This window comes from Phyllostomus discolor, chromosome 13 (genome assembly GCF_004126475.2).
Source record: "Phyllostomus discolor isolate MPI-MPIP mPhyDis1 chromosome 13, mPhyDis1.pri.v3, whole genome shotgun sequence".
NCBI lineage: Eukaryota > Metazoa > Chordata > Mammalia > Chiroptera > Phyllostomidae > Phyllostomus > Phyllostomus discolor.
In genome coordinates this window covers 73,776,089-73,799,755 of record NC_040915.2, presented here as the reverse complement: position 1 = coordinate 73,799,755, position 23,667 = coordinate 73,776,089, and the positions used below count along the sequence as shown (strand labels likewise).

Here is a 23,667-nt window from a genome sequence, read left to right as displayed (position 1 = left end):
GTCTATCTTTGAAAATGTTCCATGTGCATTTGAAAAGAATGTGTATTTTGCTTCTTTGGGATGAAAGGTTCTATATATATCAGTTGAAGTTCATTTGATCTAGGGCATTGTTCAGTGTCACAATATCTTTGTTGATATTTTGTTTGGAAGATCTGTCCATTTTTGACAGTGGTGTGTTAAAATCCTGTACTATAATTGTGTTGCTGTCAATATCTTTCTTGAAGTCCTCCAAGATTTTCCTTATATATATGGGTGCTCCTATGTTGGATGCATATATATTTACAATGCTTATGTCTTCTTGATCAGTTCTTCCCTTGAGTATTATGTAGTGACCTTTTTATGGTCACTTTTTATGGCCCTTGTTTTGAAGTCTATTTTGTCTAATATGAGTATTGCTACCCTGGTTTTTTTCCAGTCTATTAGTTTGGAATTTTTCCCCCCACCTTTCACTTTCAGCCTGTGTAGGTCTTTTGTTCTGAGTTGGATCTCTTGTAGGCAGCATATGTGTGGTTCATGCTTTCTTATCCATTCAGCTATTCTATGTTTTATGATTGGAGCATTTAATCCATTTACATTTAAGATTATTGTTGATAGGTACTTATTCATTGTCATTTTTGTACCTGTGTTCCTCTCTCTCTTCCTTCTTTTCCTTAATGCGGTCCCTTTAGCATGTCTTGTAGAGCTGGTTTGGTGGAGGTGTATTCTTTGAGCTTTATTTTGTCTGGGAAATTACTTATTTTACCTTCCATTTTAATTGAGAGCCTTGGTGAATAGAGTGGTCTTGGTTGCAGGCCTCTGCTGTTCATTATTTGGAATATTTCTTGACATTCCCTTCTGGCTTGGAGTGTTTCCATTGAGAAGCCCGCTGCTGCTATTATCAGGGCTCCCTTGTATGTTACTTCCTGTTTCTCCCTTGCTGCTTTTAAGATTCTCTTTTTGTCTTGGTATTTTGCCACTTTAACTATGATGTGTCTTGAAGTGGGCATCCTTGGGTTCCTCTTGATTGGGACTCTGTATTTCCTACATTTGAGTGACTTTTTCTCTCATCAAATTAGGGAGTTTTCCATCATTACTTTTTCAAACAGGTTTTCTATCTGTTGCTCTTCTTCTTCTCCTTCTGGTATTCCTATTATATGGATATTATTACATTTCATGTTGTTCTGCAGTTCACTGAACTTTGGTTCAGTCTCACTTTGGTCTTTCTGAGTCTTTTTCCTTTTCTTGGTCTTTCTGGGAGTTTTTTTCTTCCTTGTCCTTCCTTCAGCTTGCTGATTCAATCCTTTGCTTCATCTAGCCTGGTTTTGATTCCTTCTACTTTGTTCCTCAGTTCAGAAATTGTATTCTTCAGTTCTTCTTGGCCCTTGCTGATAGCTTGTATTTCCCTTTTCATGTTGATGTCATTTGCAATGAGTTCATCGTAGTTTCCCTGTAGTTTTTGGTAATTCTCAGTGAGCTCATTGGGATTCCTTATAACCATTGTTTTGAACTCAGTGTCTGATGGTTAACTTGCCTCTGTTTTATTTAAAATTCTTTATGAGGCTTCCTCCTTTCCTTTCATTTGGGGTTTGTTTCTTTGTCTTCCCATTGTTTGTGAGACTCTTCTTGTTAGCTTATGCTTCTTAAATTGATCTGTTCTGACCTTCTGAGTTTGTGGTATGATCTTCTATGGTAGGAAACCTGTGAGATTCAGTGGTGCAGTCTCCTTGATCTCCTGAACTTGCCGCTCTTGGGATGCCATTTATGTTGGCACTCTGGATGTATTTGGGTTTTGATTGTTTTTGGGTCTTTCTTTGGTGGATCCTTCCCTCCAGCTGGCTGATTGAGGGTCACTCCACCTACCATATGTTGTATGCTGTTGTGCAGGTGTGGACAGGTTGTGTGGAAACTGTTTTTCCTGTCTGTCTGAGGTTATGAGGTTTCTCTCTTTCTGTTGTTCAGTTGTTTGTTCTGGATAATCTCTCTACCATTTAGTTGTAATTCCATATTGGTCCTGGTTGGTGGTTAATGTGGTTTTCACTCAAGCCTCTGCCATCTTTCTTTCTTATCTGTTTGGGGTACCTTTGTTGGTGGTTTTTCTCTTCCAGCAGGTATATTGGTGTTTACAGCTCCCACCTTCTCTTTTATGTGATCACTTGGAGGGGGAAGGCAAAATGGTTTAAGACAGCAGGAGTGTGTTCTATGGGATTTAAAGTACCAACACATTGAGAAGAGATAGGAGATCCTTTGGATAAGTATAGTGCTAACCATGATACTTCACCCAACTAGCCATTTTTTAGAAAGAGTAGAAAAGAGATAAGACTCTTTTTAGAAGGGAGAAGGCTTATGAGTTGAATCCAGAAAATGGAGAGCTTGTGGGAGATCAGATGATGAGATAGAGTAAAGGACAAAAAATAGGCATAGTGTGACAGAGAATAGTTAACCACAACAGTAATAAAGTTCCAGAAGACAGTGAGATGGGCTAAGATCAGGGAGGGGTGCTGTGTACTATTTACAATTATGTGGAACAACAATTATTTACAATAATACTGGAACAACAGTGATATGACAGGAATTATATGATCTGAATAACAAGAATAGGAAGTACACGACCTAGAGTAGTGTGATATTGGAATACAAGTAAAGTGAAAGAAGGAAAATTAAAGTATACTATGAAAGAAAGAACAAGGAAAACTGGTCAAACAAACAAATAAAATGAAGAAAACTAAACCGAAAGAAGGGAAATAAGAAAATAAAAGTACTAATAAAATAAAAGAAATAAAAATAATGAAAAAATAATAATGCAAATAAACAATAACATGCAAGTTCTCTGGAATAGCAAAGTGGAATTTGTTTCAGTTTCTGAGTTGTTGGGGTTAGCCTTGTGCTCCCACTTTGGGCCTGTCTCTGAACCTTTCACAGCTCTAGGTCTCATTATCTCACGTGGGGAGAAGAAAGCCTCCTGCTGACTAAACCAGCCAAGCAAGTTCTACTGGTCTTCCTGGATGCCACAGGCTGAGGGGGGTTGGGCTTTGCTTTTCTCCCTTCCTGTAGGTTTTCGAGGATGGGGTCCAGATCTGGGCTGAAATCTTCACGGTTGCCCAGTCTCCAGCCCAAGTGCTCCATTCACTGCCAGGCCACCACTGCCCCGTCTGCACCAGGCCAGCACCTTCTATCCACCAGTTGTGCCATCCTTGAGGTGCACTAGTTAGGGGAAGCTCACACACCACCTTCTCTCTGTTTGCTGTCCTAGGTGCTAGACACTCTCAAAAGTCTCTTTGGAGTAGTTCAGCTCCCCCACTAAGTTAAGTGTTTCTGGGGACTGCTAATTCCCTGAGCCCTGCTGCTCTTCTCTGTGGGGGGTGCCTCCTCCTTCCTCTTAGCGAGCCAGCTGGTCATGCAGTGGTGGGGTGCTGCCCTGGCCCCTAACTCAGTGGGGGTGGGGGCGGGGGCATGGCCAGGCCAGTCAGGGTGTCCACTGTGGGAGCGTTCCCTAAACAGTGTCCAAGAGCCTTTTTTGAATAAAATCCTCCTGCTCAAGCCTAGCACTCTTAATAAGCGTCTGGCCTCTCACACAGCCCAACTTTCCAACCAGACCACAGACTATCTGGGTCAGGGTCTGTCATGGCCCACTCTTCTGAGCCAGTGTCCACAGTGCACACTACCCCTGTATGTTTGCCACTTCGTCCGTATCCTCCCCCCTCCCCTGCAGTGACTTCAAGCATCCAGGTCCATCCTGGTGCTGCTCAAACCTCCGTTTGGCAGGGAAGGGAGCTTCCCTTGACCTGGCTGTCTCCCAAGAATCCTGCAGCAGACCCAGTACACACTGGGCCCGGTGCTGTAGCAGGCCTGATCCCTGCACTGGACCCAGAAACCTTATTGTCCCAAAGCACTTTCCTTACTGTCTGATTTTTCAATGTCCTCTACAGTTTTGACCTCCAACCTTCATATATGCTGGGATTCCGTTGGCTGTTCACTGTGTTCCTCAGAAGGCTGGCTAGGTGTTCCACCCATGCCCAGGGGAAAGTGGGCTCTGCTCCCACCTACCTCGCCGCTATCTTCCAGCCTCAGGATTTTCATTTATAGCCTTTATTATAATGAGATAGTTTTATGTATTTCTAATTTGTTGTATGTTTTTTATTATGAAAGTTGTTGAGTTTTGTCAAATGCCTTATTTACATCAGTTGAGATGATTGTGTGTGTTTTTTTCCCCTTCACTTTGTTAATAGGATGTGCTTCATTGGTTTTTGTTGAACCAGCCTTGCATTGCTCATGGTACATAATCTTTTTAACATGCTGTTGAGTTTGGTTTGCTAGTATTTTGTTGAAGACTTTTGCATATGTATTAATGAGGGATATTGGTCCATAGTTTTCTTCTTTTCTTGAAGGGTCTTTTCTGGTTTTAGTTAATACTGCCCTCACAGAATAAATTGGAAGTATTCCCTGTTTTTCAGATTTTTTTTTGGAAGAGTTTGAGAAGCATCAGTGTAAATCTCTATAATCATTATAAATCTATTAAGATTTTTTATTCTTTTTTTTTAAAGGGAGGAGTATTTCTTTGTTAAAGATTTTATTTATTTCTTTTTAGAGAGGGAAGGGAGGGAGATAGAGAGAGAGAAACATCAATGTGCAGTTGCTGGGGGTCATGGCCTGCAACCCAGGCATGTACCCTGACTGGGAATCGAACCTGCGACATTTTGATTCGCAGCCCGTGCTCAATCCACTGAGCTACGCCAGCCAGGAGGTTTTTTATTCTTCATGATTCAGTTTGAGCATGTTGTATGTTTCTAGAATTTGTCTGTTTCATCTAGGTTATCCAATATTTTGGTGTACCATTGTTCATATTCTTTTCTTATAATTCTACTTATCCTTATAAAATTGGCAATAACATCTGTTTTTTCTGATTTTTAGTTATTTGAATCTTAGTTAATCTAACTAAAGATTTGTCAATGTTGTTGATCTTTTCAAAGAACCAGCTCTTGGTTTTGTTGATTTTTCTTTTTTGTTTTCTTTATTTTAATCTCTACCCTGATTTGTATTATCTTACTCTTTTGGTACTTTTGAGTTTAATTTGTTTCTCTTTTTCAACTTCCTTAAGGTGAAAAGTTAGGTTGTTAACTTGAAACCATTGTTTTTTTATATGTTTACAGTTACAACCTTCCCTCTTAGCACTACTTTCTCTGCACCCCATGTGTGTTTTGTTGTCTTTACATTGTCATTTGTCTCAAGATATTTTTAAATTTTTTTATGATTTCTTCATTGAGCTACTGGTGTTTAGGAGTGTGTTGTTTAGTTTCCACACATCTGTGATTCTTTTAGTTTTCTTCCTCCTTTTGGGATCTAGTTCCATTATATAGTAATTAGAAAATACACTTTTTTTCTGATTTCAGTCTTTTAAAATTTATTAAAATTTGTGTTGTGGCCCAACATATGACCTATCTTGGAGAATACACCCTGTCAGTTGAAAAAAATGTGTGTTGTGCTGTTGTTGGCTGGAGTGTTTTATATGTTTGTTTTTGGTCCAGTTGATCTATATGTTATTCAAGTCCTGTATTTCCTCATGAATCTTCTGTCAGTGACCTGTTATTGACAATGGGGTGTTGAAGTCTCCTGCTATTATTCTATAGCTGTCTTCTTTCCCCTTCGATTCTATTAATATTTGCTTTATATACTCTGAAGCTCTGGTGTTTGGTGCATATAGTTTTAGAATCATTATATCTTTTACATTGACCCTTGTGTTATTTTTATAATTATATAACTACATATGTATGTATATAATACCTTGTGTTGTCTCTTTTTAACAGTCTTTGACCTAAAGTCTCCCTGCTCTCTTTTGGTTACTACTTACACAGAATATCTTTTTTCATCCTTTCACTTTCAACTTATGTGTGTCTTTAGATCTAAAGTGAGTGTCTTGTAGACAGCATATAGTTGAATACAGTTTCTTATTAATTCTACAAATCTATGTCTTTTGGTTGGGGAACTTAATCCATTTACATTTAAAGTAATCTCTGATAGGTGAGCACTTTCTTTTGCCATTTTGTTATTTGTTTTCTGTATGTCTTATAGCTTTTTCTTCCTCATCTCCATTGCTGACCCTTTTTTTGTATTTAATTAACTATTTGTAATGACAAGTTTTAATTTCCCTTTTGTTTCCTTTTGTGTATATTCTATAGATATTTTCCTTGTGGTTCCCATTGGTAGACGTGTACTGTGTCTAGAATTTATGACATTCTGTCTTATGTTTATACCAGTTTAACTTAATCACAAACAAAAACTCTGCTCCTTTAGAGCTCTGCCCCTTTTTGTTAACTGATGTCACAGAGTAAGTCTTTCCATAGTGTGCCCACTATTACAGATTTGTAATTATTCTTATGCATTTGTCTTTAAACTCCCATAAATAAATATGAATTGCAGTTATAAACTAAAATTTTAATAATATTGGCTTTTACATCTTTCACATATTTACTTCTACCATAGAACTTTATATTTTCATATGGCTTCAAGTTACTGTCTAGTGTCCTTCTATTTCAGTTTGAGAGACCTCATGTTGCGTTTCTTGCAAGGCAAGTCTAGAGGTAATAAAATACTTTCACTTTTATTTGTCTGAGAATGTCTTCATTTCTCCCTCATTTTGGAAGCACAGTTTTGTTGCCTACAGAACTCTCAGTTTTTTTCCCCTTGAGAACTTTGAATATATCCTTCCACTGCCTTTGCCCTGCAAGGTGTCTGATGAGATAGCCACTGATGGTTTCACTGGGGATCCTTTGTACATATCAAGTTGCTTTTCTCTTGTTTTTTTCAAGAATCTCTTTCCACCTTTTCCTTTGACAATTTGATTGTGGTGTGCTGTGGTGTGGGTCTCTGGGTTAGTGCTACTTAACAGTCATCGAAGGTTCTTGAATTTGTGTATCTATGCATCCTTAGGTTTGGAAGATTTTCAGCTATTGTTACTTCAAATCTCTATCCCCCTCTATTTCTCCTCCTTCTGGGGAGAAGACAATGAGCATAGCAGTCTGCCTACTGATGTTGCATTAGTCCCCGAGGCTCCATTCACTTTCCTTCATTCTTTTTTCCTTTCCTTCTCATACTCACTCATTTAAAATACTCATCTTCAAGTTTTCCCATTCTTGGTTCTACTGGTTTGAATCTGATGTTGAACTCCTATGGTGAATTTTTTAATTTCAGTATTGTATTTTTTAGCTTCAGAAGTTGTTTAGTTCTTTATTGCTTCTGTCTCATTATGAATACTCTCATTTTGTTCATATATTTTTCTCCTTATTTCTGTGTCCACAATGTTCTCTAGCTCCTTGAGCATATTTATGACAGTTGTGTAAAGACTTTTGTCCAGTAAGCCCAGCACATGTGTTTTTTTAAGGACTGTGGTGGGTTGCAGCATGTGAGAACTGCTGGGGGACTGCAGACTTAGGGGTGCCTGGGAGCAGGGGTGTGAAGGCAGAGGAATATGATAGGACATTTAAGGCCACAAGAAGCTGGGGTGAGACCCTAGGAAATTAAGACATGTAAAAGCAGCTGGTGCAATAAACACACTCATACACCCCACATAGAATCCAGACAGGACAGATGCCCAGAAACCATCTGAGAAGATATTAAAACCCTCATCCACACTGATTTCAAGGCTTAGGAGCCTGTTAAATATAGTGAAGGTGGTCCCCTCAAATCTGCAAAGACTGGGAGCGGGGCTGTTTATTCAAATGCCTCATTTTCAACAACAACAGAAAAACACAAGACGTATAAGAAGGGGAAACATGGCCCATTCAAAGGAACAAAAGACAGTCACACCTTTGGTACTGGTCAGTTTCAGAACTCGTAAAACCTGTACTTGTCGCATTCTGACCCGAAAAATGTGTTTCCAGACTCAGCACTTGCTCGCTGCTCAGTGCACTTGTAGAACTTGTATGAGTGACGGTGCTGCCCCACAAGAGAAAATGCTTCCTCACCCGACCCTTACTTGCCACTCATGGGGACGAGCTAACAAGTACTGAGGCTCCGCTGTGAATCTCTAGAAACAGTTTCTAAAGAAAGACACATCCTGAGGTCCAGACTTTGATAGCATTTCCTGCTTTAGCCCCAAGTCTGATGAGACCTCTCCTAGCCCACTGGACAGCCCACAGACAGCCCAGAACATTGTGAATGAGTTCCATTTTGTTTCTTTCATCTTGAGGAAGGGAACTGAGGATTGGGATTTGTTCTTCTGACTGCTGCACTACACGAGGGAGACAGGGCAAGGGCAGGCAAACCGCCACGTGATTCCATACCATTTCAAATGTCTTTTTCTGGATCAGGCGTTTCTTTGCTTAAACATTTGGCAGGCTTCCAGAGCTCCCACAGAGGTGTTCTGGTCAGTGTGCTTTGTTTACATGATGCTTCCACAGGGGAACACGGTCCTGGACCTTCCCACTGTCTTACTCACCTCACTCTGTTACACAATAAACCTTTTGAGACTTTTGCTGGCAAATGGGGTGTTTTGCTACTAACTGGTGATAAGTACAGTAAAAGTAGGCAGCACAGTCCCCGTACAGACTTGGCGTCTGATTGTGTCTCGTGTTTCCCCAGTACAAGCATGGAGGACCCATCATTGCTATGCAGGTGGAGAATGAGTATGGCTCCTACAACAAAGACCCTGCCTACATGCCTTACATCAAGAAAGTAAGTGCCAGCTCGACACATTTCTTTACAGTCCTCCCTCCAGAATGCAGCATGGGCTACGGTGTCACAGGAGGACCGCCACTCTTCTCATACTGACGCCACATCTCTCAGTGCCTTTCATTAGTGAGTGAGTTCTTTCTCCATACATTCATTTCAGTAGGGCTGCCACTTATTCCCCTGTACTGGCTGAGACTGACTGGGGCTGGCAGTGCCTCCATAGCATTGCAGGGCCTGCGAATAAAGGAATTGGCTCACCTGAGTGGCGATGGTTAGACATGTCCTCCTGGAGGGACAGCTCTTGTTCCAGCATCTGAAGCATTGCGGGCACGTTGGCTTCATCTAGAATTGTAGAAAATCCCTGGGCCGGTCTGGCACTCCAACATCTGATTTCAGTGTGTGGGTGGGGTGGCGAACCACTGATTTCATAGGTGGCTGCTCAAGAGTGGGGCAGGGCAGGGCTAGAGGAATGGGTGAATATTCAACTCTGGTTTCTGTCCCTTAGTAGCTGAGACCTTGAAAAATGCCTTAATGTTTCTAAACCTCCATTTCCTCTTCTGTGGAGTAGAACTAATGAAGTGATTGGCCTAGCTGAATTGTGTTGTGTGTGAGGTCACATGGCTCAGCACTGCTTGAAGCAGACTGGTCAGTCAGCAAGACTTTGGTGGAGTCATCAGCATTGGTTTTAGAGTCCTTAGAAGGCTTGGCCACAGTGTGAGCTAAGGAAATGTTAAGTGGCCTCTGAATCAATCAGATTAAGACTGCCCTGGCCTTGGCTCTTGGTATCCTGGACAGCATCTGTTTTGCCATCACAGGCAGATTCATTTTCCATCTGGAAAGTACTTTAGTCCCTGCAGACAGGTAGACCAAGGCTTGAGCACATCAGCTTGTAGGTTCTCATTCATTCTTCCCCACCCATCTTCACATGCAGAATGCTTTCAGCATAGGGAGCAAGGCTGACTCTAGGAAGAGTGGCAGTCCTTCCCTGGAAAGGGAAGTGTTCAGTGCTGATGGTCAGGTCTAGCCCCTGCCTCATTAGACTGTGCCTCCAGCTTCCTCTCTGTGTGTGAATTGGCTGGCAAGGTCCCAGCTGGGGTTCAGGATGGGGGGACTCCTGCTTCATCTCTTCCTTCTGCCTGTCTCTGGGTGCTGGGGCATCTCTAGCTGGTGGTTACTGAATTACTGAGCTGTAGAGGAGCAGAGCTCCAGTGAGGGCAGGAGAGGAGAGGGCAGCCACTTAGGGATCTCTCCTGCTCAGTTCTATCTTCCTGGTACCTGGGAGAGGCACCCCCGCATGAGATAGGTGGGCAGAGAGAAGCGGCAGCCCAGCCTGATATCCTGGCAGTCTTGGGAGGGTGCTTCCTGAGCTGCCATGCAGGTTTTCCTGGGGCATTGTGGGCATGGGGACCCCATTGGCATAGAGGACCTTGGGCAAGTCACCTTCCCTTTCTGAGCTTTATTGTGTTGTGTGCACAGTGGGGAAAAGAATGCCTTTCTCTGAGGCTGCCGTGGAAGCAATGGGATGACAGGCACGAGGTCCTGACCTGCGCTTGGCAGATGGCTGGTGCCCTGGGAGCGGTCACTCAGTGCCCATGGAAGGTTGTGGGGGACTGTTATAGCCATAAAAGACAGTCGCTGTCCATGCTTTCAGCCTCCCAACCCCCATGATGCTGCACACATGTGGCGGGAACCTAAGCAAAGTTTGTGAAATGTCACTGAGTGACTGGCTGGCTGGAGAGTTGGAAGGTGGGGGCTTTTCAGGGTTTGACAAAAATCTTACCTTGCCTAGTGGACTGCACTCCTGCAGCTCCTGCTGTCCTGAGAATGAGGCTCCTCTGCTCCTTCCTACCAGGATCTGGGGTCAGACACGAGCTTTATTCACCCATTGGGTTGCCTTTCTGCCTCCCCTGTTTCCAAAAGGATCGGGCTGGAATAAGCAGTCTTGTATAATGTCTGCAGCAAAATGATAGGCAGATCCCCCTGGCTGGGCTTTCTGATCCCAAGTTGCCTAGAGCCTAGACCAGAGTGTTTAAAGACAGGCAGACTCCGGGTTTAGTCTGTACTTGCTCATCAGCTCTGAGCCTGCGGCACTTTGTCTGACTTCTCTGAGGCTCACACCTGTGCTGCTCAGAGCTGGTGATGAGACTGTGGGGGGCAGTCTGTGTAGGGAAAGTGCTTGGCAGAAGGCCCTGATACTGTGAAGGCTTCACAGTGTTAGTGGGTGTTTCGAGCAAAAACTGGTTATTACCCCTGAACAGTGTGTGTTCCTTTCACTTCTTCATCATTCAATTTACAACCTTCAAAAAGCGCTTACCATTCTACTGGGCACGTGCCCTGCACCACGGATGCATGACTGTGGTGTGGCGGCGACCAGGACCCTCTGTGCTGGGTGTGTGGAAGAGACAGGCTGCTTGTTCTGGTGAGGGCAAAGGGGGAGGAGTGGGCTGTCCCTGAGACCCTGACCCACTCTTGGGTCTTTGTGGTCTCTTGCCAGGTGACAGTATGGCAGCTGGCCTTGCTGAGCTGGCCTCTGGGGGGTTGTGCCTAGGAACAGCACAGTAGCCAGACGGGGCACCTTGCCAGAGCCAGACGGCCCTGCCACTGTGCGGCCGGACTTACTGCAGATAGGAGCCTTGTCGAACATGGTGCACACAGACAGGGTGGGTTTCTCTGTTTTTGGCAGAGAAATAAAGGCTATGTTTGAATTTCTTCCTCTTTAATTGCTGCCTCATTTGCAGCTGTGAGCCAGCGGGAGCTTCGAGGAATGATGGGCTTTGACGATTCTCATTTCCCCCCATAGGCCTTGGAGGACCGAGGGATTGTGGAGCTGCTCTTGACCTCAGACAACAAGGAAGGCCTGAGCAAGGGGATCGTCGAAGGAGGTACCTGCGTGGAGGTGGGGCAGGCAGCGCTTATGCCTGGCTGTGCATGCTCCCCTGACAGCCTCGCCACCTGTGGAGTTGCTCTGAGGCCTATCCTTTTCCCTTCAGCACAGCGCTGGGCCCTGAAGCTCTGGGCCTGCAAAGGCTCTGTGTCGGAGATGGACTTGCTGTGGCCAGCCCTGTAGTTGGTCTTCCTTTTCTGCTTGCACTTACACTGGCCGTGCTCTGCAGACTGCGAGCTGGCATCTGAGGTCTCCGAATGCCCCCAAAGAGGGCTGCACAGATGGAAGCATTAGATGTGCTTCGAGGATGGTCTCCTCCAGCCAGTCCTGCCAAAATTAGAGAGATGACTGAGCCCTCTGAGGGTCTGAGCAGCCCTCGCAGGGATGGCAGTTGGCTGGCAGCGGGGAAGCTATGCATGAGCAAACATGGTAGGCACCCCCACCAGCACTCTGCCTCTCCTCTGCTTCTCCTGTTCCTGCAGATGCACCCGCTGTTCCCCACTTGCACAGAGAGTTCTCCTCTTACCCCTCAAGGGCTTGCTCAGCCCTCAACCTCTACCTTAGGCCCTGGGTCATCAGCTTTTCTTCATTGGATCGTCCCCACTGCATATAAACATGTTGCTGTTTCTCTCTTCTGTGGAAACATCTCTCCGCTCATTTCCCTGGCGGGCTCCTCTTTCAGCAACTCTCCCCATGTGCACACTCACGGGCCCCTCACCCCTTTCCTCCCATCCCTCTTAGAGCCTGGAGGAGGAGCATGTTCCACCTCCCCATGTCTACGTGATAAATTTAACTGGTCAGTGCCCGCTGTCTCTGACCTGTACAATTTTATTTGTGATCAATTATCCTTCTCTTCCCTTTGACTCTGTCTTCTCATTTGGCATCCAGGACACCATTTCCCTGTTTTTCTCTGACCTCATGGGCAGCTCCTTCTTGGTATTTTATGCTGGTCATTCTATCTCCCTCAGCTAAAATGTTCAGATTCTTCGTGGCATACTCCTTGGAATGAGCCCTCTATCTGGTGACAGCTGGTAATGCCATCCAGGTAGCTTTCAGTACCATCTCTGGGTTGTAATGAGGCCTTTCCTAAACTCCTGGGCTTGCCTCGGGAGGCTGCCAGTTTCAGGGACCATCGGGGACCATCAGGGACCTGAACCTGCCCCTCCTGTTCTTGGCAAATTTCACCTCCATTGTCCCCCAAATACACAACCTCCAGTCCTTGTAGTCACTCTTAGCCCCTCTCCACCCTCATGCTGGGCACACAGCCACCAGCAAACCCTTTTTATCTCTAGCTTTAACTTCAAAGTCTATCTGGAATTCAAGTAAGTTCTACCACCTCAACTATGGCCATCATCTTTCATCTGCATTATAGCAACAGCATTGGAACTAATCTCCCTTTTCTCCCCACTGTTGACTCCCTTAAACTTTTTCTCAACATAACAGTCTTTGAAAAGGTCATTCAGATCACCCCACCCCCGCCTGAACTCCAAGTATACCCCGATTCTGAGAGGGACCTAGAAGGGCCTCCCGCACGGCCTCTACTTCCCAGTGGCCAGCTGTCTCTTGCCTGTCCCTGGCCTGCCCTGCTCCTCCCTGCTGGCCTCCCTGCTGTTCTTCAGCCAGGCTGGATGCCCCAGCTTCTGTCCAGTGTGCAGGGCACAATTGCAGCTCATCCTCGGGCTCTGCTTGGCTGTATTTTACTTTCTGACATTCTGGGAAGTTTCTTTCTGTGACCTATCTGTTTCACCACAGCAGTAGGTTGTGCGGGGCCTGGCTGCTCCTGTGCCGGACAGGCCATGGCCAGCCCTCCCTGAGGACTCCGGCCACTACACTGGTCTTGGCTGTAGCATGTGCACTTCACTGTGCCTCTGCATGGCCCTGCAATGTCTTGGATACTTGAAGAGAGGATCACGCATCTCTGTAGTCCTAGGGCCAGCACCCAGTGTGCGGCGGGCACTCAGGGAGTGACTGTTGAATGGATGGGTGGGAGCAGGCTCTGATTCCCAGGTGGGGGAGTTCTCCAAGCACCCTGTCTCCTGGTGAGGCCCAGCTGCTGTTCCTGTTGTTTCCACATGGTGGTGCTGTCTCCCTGTAGCTGCTTTCAAAGCCTCCAGCTCCTAGGGATCTGGTCAGGGCTGGAGTGTGGGCGGTTGGGTGGGCTGTGACTAGTGCAGGTACGGAGGCAGGGCCATCTGAGCTGCTGCAGGTGTTCAGTGTGCTGGCACCCTGCAGAGGAAATCCTGCGTGGGAGCTGGGAGCTATCATGCATTCCCCCTGCCCCTCCCAGCCTCAGGAGCACTGCTTGCTGCCTGCTGCTGCTGCCCGAGGTGTTGTATTTTTCAACTAATTAAAAATGGAATTATAGTTACATATTCAAAAGGCATAAAAGTGAAATCAGCCCTGGCTGGTGTGCCTCAGTGGCCTAAGTGCCAGCATGTGAACCAAAGGGTCATGGGTTCGAATCCCACTCAGGACACATGCTTGGGTTATGGGCCAGGTCCCCAGTGGGTGGGAGGACATGTTAGAGGCAACCACACACTGATGTTTCTCTCCCTCTCTTTCTCCTTCCTTTCCCCTCTCTAAAAATAAATAAATAAATCTTTTTAAAAAGTCAAATCTTAGAAATGCTTATCAAGAAATAGTGTGTAGCCCCCCTGCTCCCACTCCCCAGAAACAGCCATTTTGAACTCTTTCATTTTTATTCTGGCATTTCCCTTGATGATTGCAAATAATACACCTGTGGTACTTTGCCTTTATGGGTTTGAAAGGCTGCCTACTGACACATGTTCTGGCTGAGGTTCTAGCTCTCCCAGCTGCCTCTCCTGGCCGCCTCTCCCGCCCCGTGTGGCCGCTTCCCAGTTTGTGTTGCCGGCGACGGTCAGCGTGTGACTGACAGGTGATGTCCCCCATGGGCCTGGCAGCGTGTCCGGCAGTCTGTGCATGTGTGTGAATTGATCCACTCCGTGTTGCTCACATGGAGTTGTCACACTCAGTGTAATTATCCCCTTTATTTTTCTTTTTAATTCCTTTTTCCTTCTACCCTTCCCCCTTTCTCTTAAATGCTTTACCAACACATTCCACACATCTGTCTCAGGGGGTTTTCAAATGCCTGTATGTGTCAGACTCAGCATGGCGTCTCAGGGTGCTGTTGGTGACCTCGTGTTCCTGACCTGCATGGGCCTCCTGCGTGGCTGGCCTGTGTCCCTGGGGAGACATGTCCCGGAGTTTCCAGGGCACGACTGCATTGTCTTCTAGCATCCATTGTTGCTGCCGCTGAAGAGCAAGGGCATTCTGGGTTGCAACCATCTTACATGCTCTGCTGTTTCTGGGTAATTGGAGAACGTACCTTTTATCCTTGATGGTCTGGGTTTCAGCACTGTCCTCAGACATGAGAGATGTTCCTTTTTGAGGCACTACTGTGGCCACTGGGGTTGGAATGGTGATGGCCCCCAGTGAGGGGCATTCAGTTGTTGCCTTTCCCATGTGTGCCTTCCCCTCCTTTTTCTGATCTTTGGTTGTTCCTGTTATTTGTGATTGGGCTCTCATAGCGACTCTAAGTTGCTAATCTTTTTGCTCTTTTATCTCTTTGCCCTTTTATTCTGTTTTCTGGGTAACTTCCTCAACTTTTAATCTTCTAGTCCTGTCACTTCCTGGGTCTTGTCTTTCTGGAGTATATTTCTTTTCCCATGGCATGCTTTTTAAATGGGTACTTCTTTCTTGTTTCTCTCTGAAGATATTTTACTTTTTTTTTAACATCCACATGTTTTACTCCAATCTTCCATGTGAGGGCATTTACTCGATTGCCTGGCTCTGGACTGAGCAGTTTAAGGAACAGGCACTAACCTGCCACTTGGGAACTGATACTCAGAGAGGCTGGGGACAGGTGTGCTGCTCTGTGGGGTGACCAGACCATGGGGGGGCTGTCTCAAAGAGCCAAACCCAAATGTCAGTGTCTGGAGAACTTGTCTTTAGCTCTGTTAACTGTTTCAGACAAGACTCCTTTGGTGTATTGCTGAAGGTATTCTGGAGGCAAGGGGTAGAGATGGGCAGGGTGCCCCTTGCAAGTCCTCATCCCCCCGTCATGTCTCTCACCCGCCTCTGCTATGCCCGATCCCTCCCAGCCTAGAGAAATCCACCTCCCTGCAGGACAGCCACTGGTGGGGATAGGGGCTTGAGGAACACTCAAGCAGGATGTGGGGTGTTGTTCACTGCACAGGGCCTCGGCTGTGGGGTAATGAGCCTGTTGTGACTCCTACTTTCCTAGGCCATGTACCAACCCTCCCGCTTTTCTAGTCTTCTGAGATTTTCTGGAAGCTGTCTCTGCTGTGTCTCCTCTCCAGCTCTTGTTCCTCATGGCCTTCTGCCTTTTCATTTCTTTATTTTTATTTTAGTGCAGTCTCGGGAGAGGTAGGGACAGATGCTATGTTCAGTTAGCGGTGCTAATCCTGCTGATGTGCGATTTCTGCCTGGTCAGTTTCAGACCGGCATCTGTCTTCAGGAGTTTCCACTGTAGGTGGGGAGGGGCCTCATGTGGGGTCTTTCCCAAGGGGTTTCTGGAGACTGACATCACAGGACAATGGGTCAGTGTCAGATGGGCCTGGAGGTGCAGCTCTGCTCTGCTGCTCACCAGTTGTGTGACATTGAGGCAAATTACTCAGCCTCAGGAGCCTCACTGTTGTTTTTAATCACTGGTACTCAGGGTCTCGTGTTGAACAGGAAAGTGTGAAGGTGCCCAGCTGGCCAGACCTTTGCAGGACTACTGGGCCTCAGGCGATGGTCAGTGCGTGTGAGGCCCACACCTTGTGGAAAGAGTGATCAGGGAGCCTCAGAGCCGAGTTCCACCACTGGGGTGGGCCTGGATCCAAGGTCGTAGGCCAAACGCAGCACATCTTTCTCAAGCATACATTTCCTGGGTGGAGAGCCATTTAAAATATTAATTTAAATAAAAATAACATATTATTTGATAGAATAGAAAATTAACCCTCCTCTAAGAAATAAAAGGGGAGTCTTTATTTAAGTCATTACTCTGTACTAGATGCTCGAGGTGCAAAGTAAAGATCAGACTCTAGGCTCCTGCAGAAGACTCATTAACAGAAACGCACATTCTGGTTGTAAAAACTGCATTAATCAAGAACACGGGCTTAGTGGGTGACTGCCCTGCATGGCTATGCTGAGCGGTGCAACTGTCAAGATGAACAAGATAAATCTGACATCAGAGGAACTCCGCTCTAATTGGAGGTGGGAAAGAATGTCAAAATTAGTTAATTTACTTTGCTGGTGAATTCAGAAAGGCCTGGGGTAATTCAGAAAGTCTTCCTGGTTTACAGACAATACTTCGTTTCTCTGTTCTTCTTCCCATTCACAGTGTTGGCCACCATCAACTTACAGTCACAGCATGAGCTGGAGTCTCTGAGCACCTTTCTCTCAAGTGTCCAGGTAAGTCGGGCAGGGGGGCTGTCCACCCTGCTCGGTGTGAGGGTGGGAATTCTGAGGAAGAGTTAAGCTGAGCCTCTCTGTTGGGAAGTACTGGTGCTCAGCATCCCCATGTGGGCAGCGGGGCTCTGGGCTCTCAGCCTTCGGCTCGCTGCCCTCATTGCACGTTGCACATCGTAGCCATCCTACCTGTGCTCCATGTAGCCATGCCGCAGGCCGGGGGGTAAGGTGGGGGGCAGTGTGGAAACTGCTCTGAGCTGTTGCTGTGTGGGCTGATGTATCAGTGTGGTTTCCACCTCTTGAGAAAGGCTTTCGTTTTTGGAGCTCTAGGCTTGGTGTGCTCACAGAGGCCTCTTGACTTGAATTGTGTGGATTCAACTAGGTCCAGACTGCTCAGGTTGGGACCTGGGACTGGGGTGGGGGGTACCTCCCTGCCCTGTACTGTATATCTCTGACCTTAATCTGTAAGGCCTCTGTGTGCCTAGAAAGATTATGGTCACCCGCAAGGCACAAAGCCTGGTCCATTCCCGGTGCGAAGGAGAGAGAAGTTTCTGGATGTATCTCAACATCCACCAGATGGATGGGAATTTGCAGTGAAATCCTATTCTGATTTCTCTTATCTTGAGTGTGTGTTTCTCTCCTGAGGGTTTAGCTATGATGTGGCCATGGCAGCTGGGCCCCTTCACAGCACTGAGGGCCCCATGTGTCACCGCATGTTACTGAAGGTGTGACTGCCCCCCACTGCCACCTCTGTGGGATGAGTGCACGCTCCTGGGCCTGGAGCGGAGCTGTCCATGTTCCCTGTGAACAGACAGCACGTGGAGCTGCTGGGGTGGTTTTTCCTCCCACTGTGTATTTTTAGAGCAGAGCTAGGGGCCTAAGACACAGATGTATGAAGTCACCACAGCAGTGTGAAGTCATGTAGGATGAGGGTCGTGCATATGTATGATGTAGCGACTACTGCAGTTTACGGGGACCAGCAGAGTGGGTGGGGAAGCTGTCATGGAAGAGGTGGGGCAGACAGACTTCAGTAGGCAGATTGGGGAAGACAGTGGATGCCGGTGGGCTGCATGCAGCCCCTTCTCCCATCCTGCCTTCCTCCACTGGCTACGGCATGCCCGTTTTGCCCTGGGGTGGGGCTCGGCCGTTCCACTGCAGGGACTAGGATGACGGGGCCTCTGGCTTCATGGAGTTGCAACCTGCTTGGGGGACGTATCAAACAATCACCTAGAGACTTCGTAGAGTTGTACCTACCTGACTTCCATCCAGGGACAGTTCAGGGAGCTATAAGCTGCCCACTACCCATGAGGTGTGCCCCCTCTTCCAGGAAGCAGGGATAATGGTGGCACCCACTCACGAGGCTCTTTGGGAGTCACATGAGGTCATGCGTGGAAAGTGCCCAGGCAGCAGTGCCTCACGTTGACACCTTCCTAGTTACCCTGGAGCATCGGCTTCCCCCTGGCCCCCTGCCAGGCGTCCTGTTGACAGAGTGGCTCTGCTCAAGGCCTTCAGTCCAAGGTTCGGAGATGTCCATTTCCCTGTACAAAGGGATGTGGCTGCTGTCTTAGATCAAAGGCTCCTTCAAATGGTCCAACAGAACAGGCCTCACTCTGCTTTCCCTTGGGCACCAGGCAGCACCTCACTGGTCCTTCACGTCCATGCTCCACAATAAAGATGAGGAAGGCGAATGTTTCCTGAGCACTTCCTGATGTCAGGCGCTGTGCGCCAAGGGCATCGTGTGCGTCATCTCATTTAGTTTTCCCAGCACCCATGGCAGCAGGCTGCCGCTGTTGCATTCCACAATTACAGAGACAGCCTTGTGGGGCAGCTAAAGGACACAGTCGTGAGCAGCAGGTGAAGGTGCATACGGTCTTAGTGAGTGTGCAGCTCCAGCTGGGACTACAGTGCACAGCGCAGTGGCCGGGGCCTCGGGTGAATGTCCCCGCCCTGGACCCAGCCCCCACAAGTCAAAGAGTCTCCCCACCCTGACCAGCAGGACTCAGAGTCTGCATCTCTTTTCCAGTGACCCAACCGTCCTGCCATGTGTCCCGTTCCTTTGTTGGAGGCAGACAGCTGTAAAGAAAACCAAGCCACCAGTCTCCCCCCCCCCCCCCCAAAAAAAAGCCTTTGCTCTACTTTGGCCTTTCCCCTGGCATGCTTGGTACCATCTAGTCAATGGCCCATAAATCTGCCCCATGGCCTTGGCTCAGATTTTGTTGCTTTGCATTCAGTTATGTCTAAATGTATTGCTGTCACTAACAGAGAAGGTGCATGACTAATGAGGAAGGCTCTTGTGCAGATCCTGAAATGCCAGTGAATGAATCAGTCCTTGCCCTCTGCCTCCTACCCCAGGAGCTGCTCTGGTGCTTCAGCAAACAAGGCAGAGTATAGCAGGATCCTGGGAACAAAGTCTGCAGCCCCAGACAACCCTGTGCTGAAGTCGGTATTCCAGCCAAGCTCTGGGGCCAGGCACGGCTGCAGAGCCTGCTCTGCAAATAGTTGCACTGCAGCCCCATGCTCTTCCTTCGACTCTGGTTTTGTAAACTGCTTTTGAAACTAAACTGGACCTTGAAGAGGGGCCCACTCTGCAGCCCTCTGGCTCTCCCAGCCACTTTTCCAGCTAAAGGGAGGAAGCCAGAGGGTTCTGCATCCACAGTAAGCCGTTCAGAAGTGGTTAGTTACCCTGAAAGACCATTCATCCTTCCTGGGAGAGAACAGGCAAAGCTTGGCTTGATCCAGAAAGCAGATCAGTGTAGGAAAAGACTCCCAAGGCAGGTGTTGAACTCTGATGAAGACTTGCTTTTGAACAGACACCCACGCTTTCTCACCAGCACTGTATGCAGCAGGGTCTGCTGCATGCGTCACCTTTGGGCGCACGTCCCACTCTCCACCTGCCCTGTGGCGGCCACACATGGAGGCTCAGCCGGTATAGGTGCATTTGAACTCACCTGTGCTCTGCTTTCAGTGGCCTCCAAGGCCAGGGGAAGAACTGGAAGGACAGAAGGGTGGGCTTTCCTCTCCAGGAAGGGCTCCTTCCATCTGCCTCTTTTGACCAGCTAACTTCTAGTTTTGTGGTGCCCAGGGGGTTCAGCCCAAGATGGTGATGGAGTACTGGACAGGGTGGTTTGACTCCTGGGGAGGCCCACACAACATCCTGGATTCTTCTGGTAAGTGATTTTGCGCTCCCTGTGCCCACCATGCATGCTGTCCTAAGAAGCAGGAATGAGTCCCACATTATCTGCTAATTGATTCTGGAGTTATTTGCTTGTCGTAGTCTGCTCTTGATATTCCAGGATCATTTGTCTTAACATTTGAGTGAACAGTAGGACTTTTAACATTGATTTATGATGTGTTTGTAATTATATCAGTAACACATGCCAATTGCAAACATCCAGCAAATATAGAAATTATCTAAAGAAGAAATAAAGATCCGAGAACCCAGAGAAACCATTGCGGTGTGCACTGTCCAGGCAGTTCTCCCTCTGTGTCTGTCTGCAGCCCCATGGGCACTCCCAGAAAGAGAGGCGGGCAGATGCCGACATATCTGTCCTTTGTGCAGAGCACAGGTGGATGGCTTTTCTCTATTAGCTATAAATTCCAGCACTGTTTTGAAGAATGCAAAGAAGCCCATGGTATCTGGCTTCTAAATCAGCATATTTACCCCACCTCTATGGATGAACATGGTTGTTTCCCGTGTGTTCTGTATTCTTGGACATCCAGTTTTGCACACCTGGCATATTTCTCCCCCTGAGAATTGCCTAGTGATACAATTGATACATGAATGCAGTTCTGATATATATTTACTAAACTGTTTTCCAGAAAGATTGCAGCAATTCTTAACTCTCCATTATTGAAAAGAGTAGTTGTTTCCCAATATTTATCAACACTGGATATTAAAATAATCTTTAATATTTGCCATCCAATGATAGGCCATTGTTATTTTGCATTTCTTTGAGCAGTATTGTTTATACATATATATATATATGTATATATTTATATATATTTACATATGTATATATATCTCACATTTCTCCTTTGATACCACCTCTTCGTGTCATTGGTTGACTCTCTAATACAGGTAGGACTGGCTAGGGAGTCAGCACTACATCTCTAATGCCAATCCTATCTTTCTGCATCTCAGTAAGTGGGAGTGACATTGAGAAACATGCCCGGTGGAGGCAGAGGGCTGCCTGGGGCAGCAGGCTGTCCGAGCTGCAGTCAGCAGAGGCTTGGCTGTGGTTTTAAAAACAACTGGAAGAAACAAATATCAAGGACACATGGACAAAAACTGGGGTGGGGGGATGTAAATGGGAGGGAGGTGGGGAGGGTTGGGTGGGTGGGCTGGAATGGGAGTAAAGGACAGAAAACTGTACTTGAACAATGATTAAAATTAAAAAAACAAACAAACCAACAACTGGAAGGCCCAGGGGCTCTGGGGCAGGGGTTCCAGTGGCTTCTCCTCCTCCTCCTCCTGTGATTGGGGTTTTAGTGAAAGCTGAAGGACAGAGCCACGGAGCTGACCTTGAAGAGGGACTGGGGAAGATGAGAGTGCCCCAGGGACTTGGGGCTCGTCTCAGACTCTGACTCACTATGCACACCCCCTCTCCTGCCTCTTTCTGCAGATGTTTTAAAAACAGTGTCTGCCATCATTGATGCCGGCTCTTCCATCAACCTCTACATGTTCCACGGAGGTACCAACTTTGGCTTCATAAATGGTGCCATGCACTTTCATGAATATAAGTCTGATGTCACCAGCTATGGCAAGTACTCCCCAATTCTGACCCTCCCTGCAACACCCCAACATTTGTGTGTCTGGGTTTTTATGGGGGGTCCTCAGGGACAGCTCTGGCACCTTGAGTGTCCTTGGCTCTGGAGTGTGGGGAAGGGGAGGTTTGTTCTGGGGGTGAGCTGGCATGCCCACAAGCCTCTGGAAGCTGCTGCAGGATATGCGGGAGGCTCCAGCAGGCGGGAAGGTTGTTAGGTGAGAGCAGCCTCTTCTTCCCACTTGGCCCTTCCCTGGAAGACTGGAAAGATGCCTGGAGTTTAGGGTTATGCTATGGTCATGTGCAGTTTTGGTGGCATTTTATAATATTTAGTATTTATAGTCTTTTCACTGATGTCCCATCCCAGAGGCATTTTGCCTCCCAGATTGCTGGGATGGGGACTATGCTGCCTGACCCCAGCTTCTGCCTGCTCTCTCTGCTGCCACAGACACTGGTGCAGGGTGGCCAGTGACAGCGCCCTGGTGTCTTGCAGATTATGACGCAGTGCTGACTGAAGCTGGGGATTACACAGCCAAGTACACCAAGCTCCGAGAACTATTTGGCTCCATCTCAGGTACCTGGCAACAACAGGCTCAGCACCAGCTTGGGCCCTCGCTTTTGCCCAGAGACCCCCCACAGAGTTACCTCTTCAGGACCCTGCCTTACCCCCGGTAGACCTATGCACTGGCAAGACTTGAGACAGGCCAGTTTGAGAGAGTGTTTTCATCATGGTTTGTGTCTTGCCTAGTTTGCCTTTTTATAGGTGTTAAGACTCCTAAGGACTGGAGAAAGCCCCTGTGCTGTTCCTGGTGTTGCCGGCCTGGTGGGGTCCACGTGCATCAGAGGGCGGGCCTGTTTCCCGTTGGCTCCAGGATTGAGGAGCATGTGGGCTGTGGGTAGGAGCCAGGGTTGGACCCTGGAGGAGGCAGTAACTGTGTGTCCTTTCGGGATGGCCCCATTGTCTGTGTTGTAGATGTCCCTCTTCCTGCCCCACCTGAGCTGCTTCCCAAGACTGTGTATGAGCCACTGAAACCAGCTCTCTACCTGTCGCTGTGGGATGCCCTGCAGTTCCTGGGGGAGGTAAGTGATGTTGGCAGGGGTGCCAGGCCAGGAGGCCTCCCAACAGCTGTCTTGCAGAAGGGGGAAACCAGCTCTTGATAACTTTGAGGCCCTCTCTTCAGCTTTAGAACTCAGAGCAAAGAGAACAAACTCTGCTAGAATGGGAAGTGGGAATGAAAGAAACTTGAAGAAGGACTGGGTACCACAATGTGGACTCTGTTTCTGCAGCCTCAGTAGGCACAGAGGACAGTGCTGAGGTGGGAGGTGAGCCCACCTCCTCTGAGAGGAGGGTGTACCTCTTGCAGCAGATGCAGAGGATGTGGTGAGCCCAAATGATGGCAACTGGGTGTCAGGGCTTTATCTGTTATTTTTACATTTTCCTCTTTCATAGCCCCCTTCCCTGCGACTCTGGGGAGCCATGGGAAATCAAAACAGAAAGAGATGTTAGAGGCCCCTGTCCCATCACTGCCCCGTGGGGCCCTAGTCCCTGGCAGTGGGTGGTGGGGAGCATCTGTCTGCTACACTATGCTCCCACAGAAGGACCAAGATGAGGTTGCCGTTTTTTCCCCTCCTTGACCTAGCCCTGTGCCTCCTCCTGTCTTTTCCCTATACAGCCAACCAAGTCTGAGAAGCCCATCAACATGGAGAACCTGCCAATAAACAATGGAAGTGGCCAGTCCTTTGGGTATACTCTGTATGAGACAACCATTGACTCATCTGGTGTCCTCAGTGGTCTTGTGCGTGACCGGGGACAGGTAGCGTGTCTCCTCTGAATTCCCGTGGCCTTGCAGTATTGAGCCTTACAGCATACCCTGGCTGTCCCTCTGCTTAGCACTCAGGCGTGCAGCTGCTACTGGCGTGTAGCGATGGGCCCTCACTGCCCCC

At 47.5% G+C, this 23,667-nt stretch overlaps 1 protein-coding gene across 2 annotated transcripts in view; it reads left to right on the top strand.

Moving 5' to 3' along the window:
- The window catches only part of GLB1L2 (galactosidase beta 1 like 2), a 51,826-nt gene that overhangs the window by 22,859 nt on the left and 5,300 nt on the right, over window positions 1–23,667 (top strand). For both annotated transcript variants that reach the window (XM_028528437.2, XM_036014799.1), the window contains 8 exons: window positions 8,554–8,646; window positions 11,444–11,525; window positions 16,893–16,963; window positions 20,043–20,127; window positions 21,583–21,720; window positions 22,217–22,297; window positions 22,697–22,803; window positions 23,397–23,537. In XM_028528437.2, the coding sequence (XP_028384238.1) occupies window positions 8,554–8,646; window positions 11,444–11,525; window positions 16,893–16,963; window positions 20,043–20,127; window positions 21,583–21,720; window positions 22,217–22,297; window positions 22,697–22,803; window positions 23,397–23,537 (798 nt within the window). The remainder of the gene's footprint in view (window positions 1–8,553; window positions 8,647–11,443; window positions 11,526–16,892; window positions 16,964–20,042; window positions 20,128–21,582; window positions 21,721–22,216; window positions 22,298–22,696; window positions 22,804–23,396; window positions 23,538–23,667) is intronic.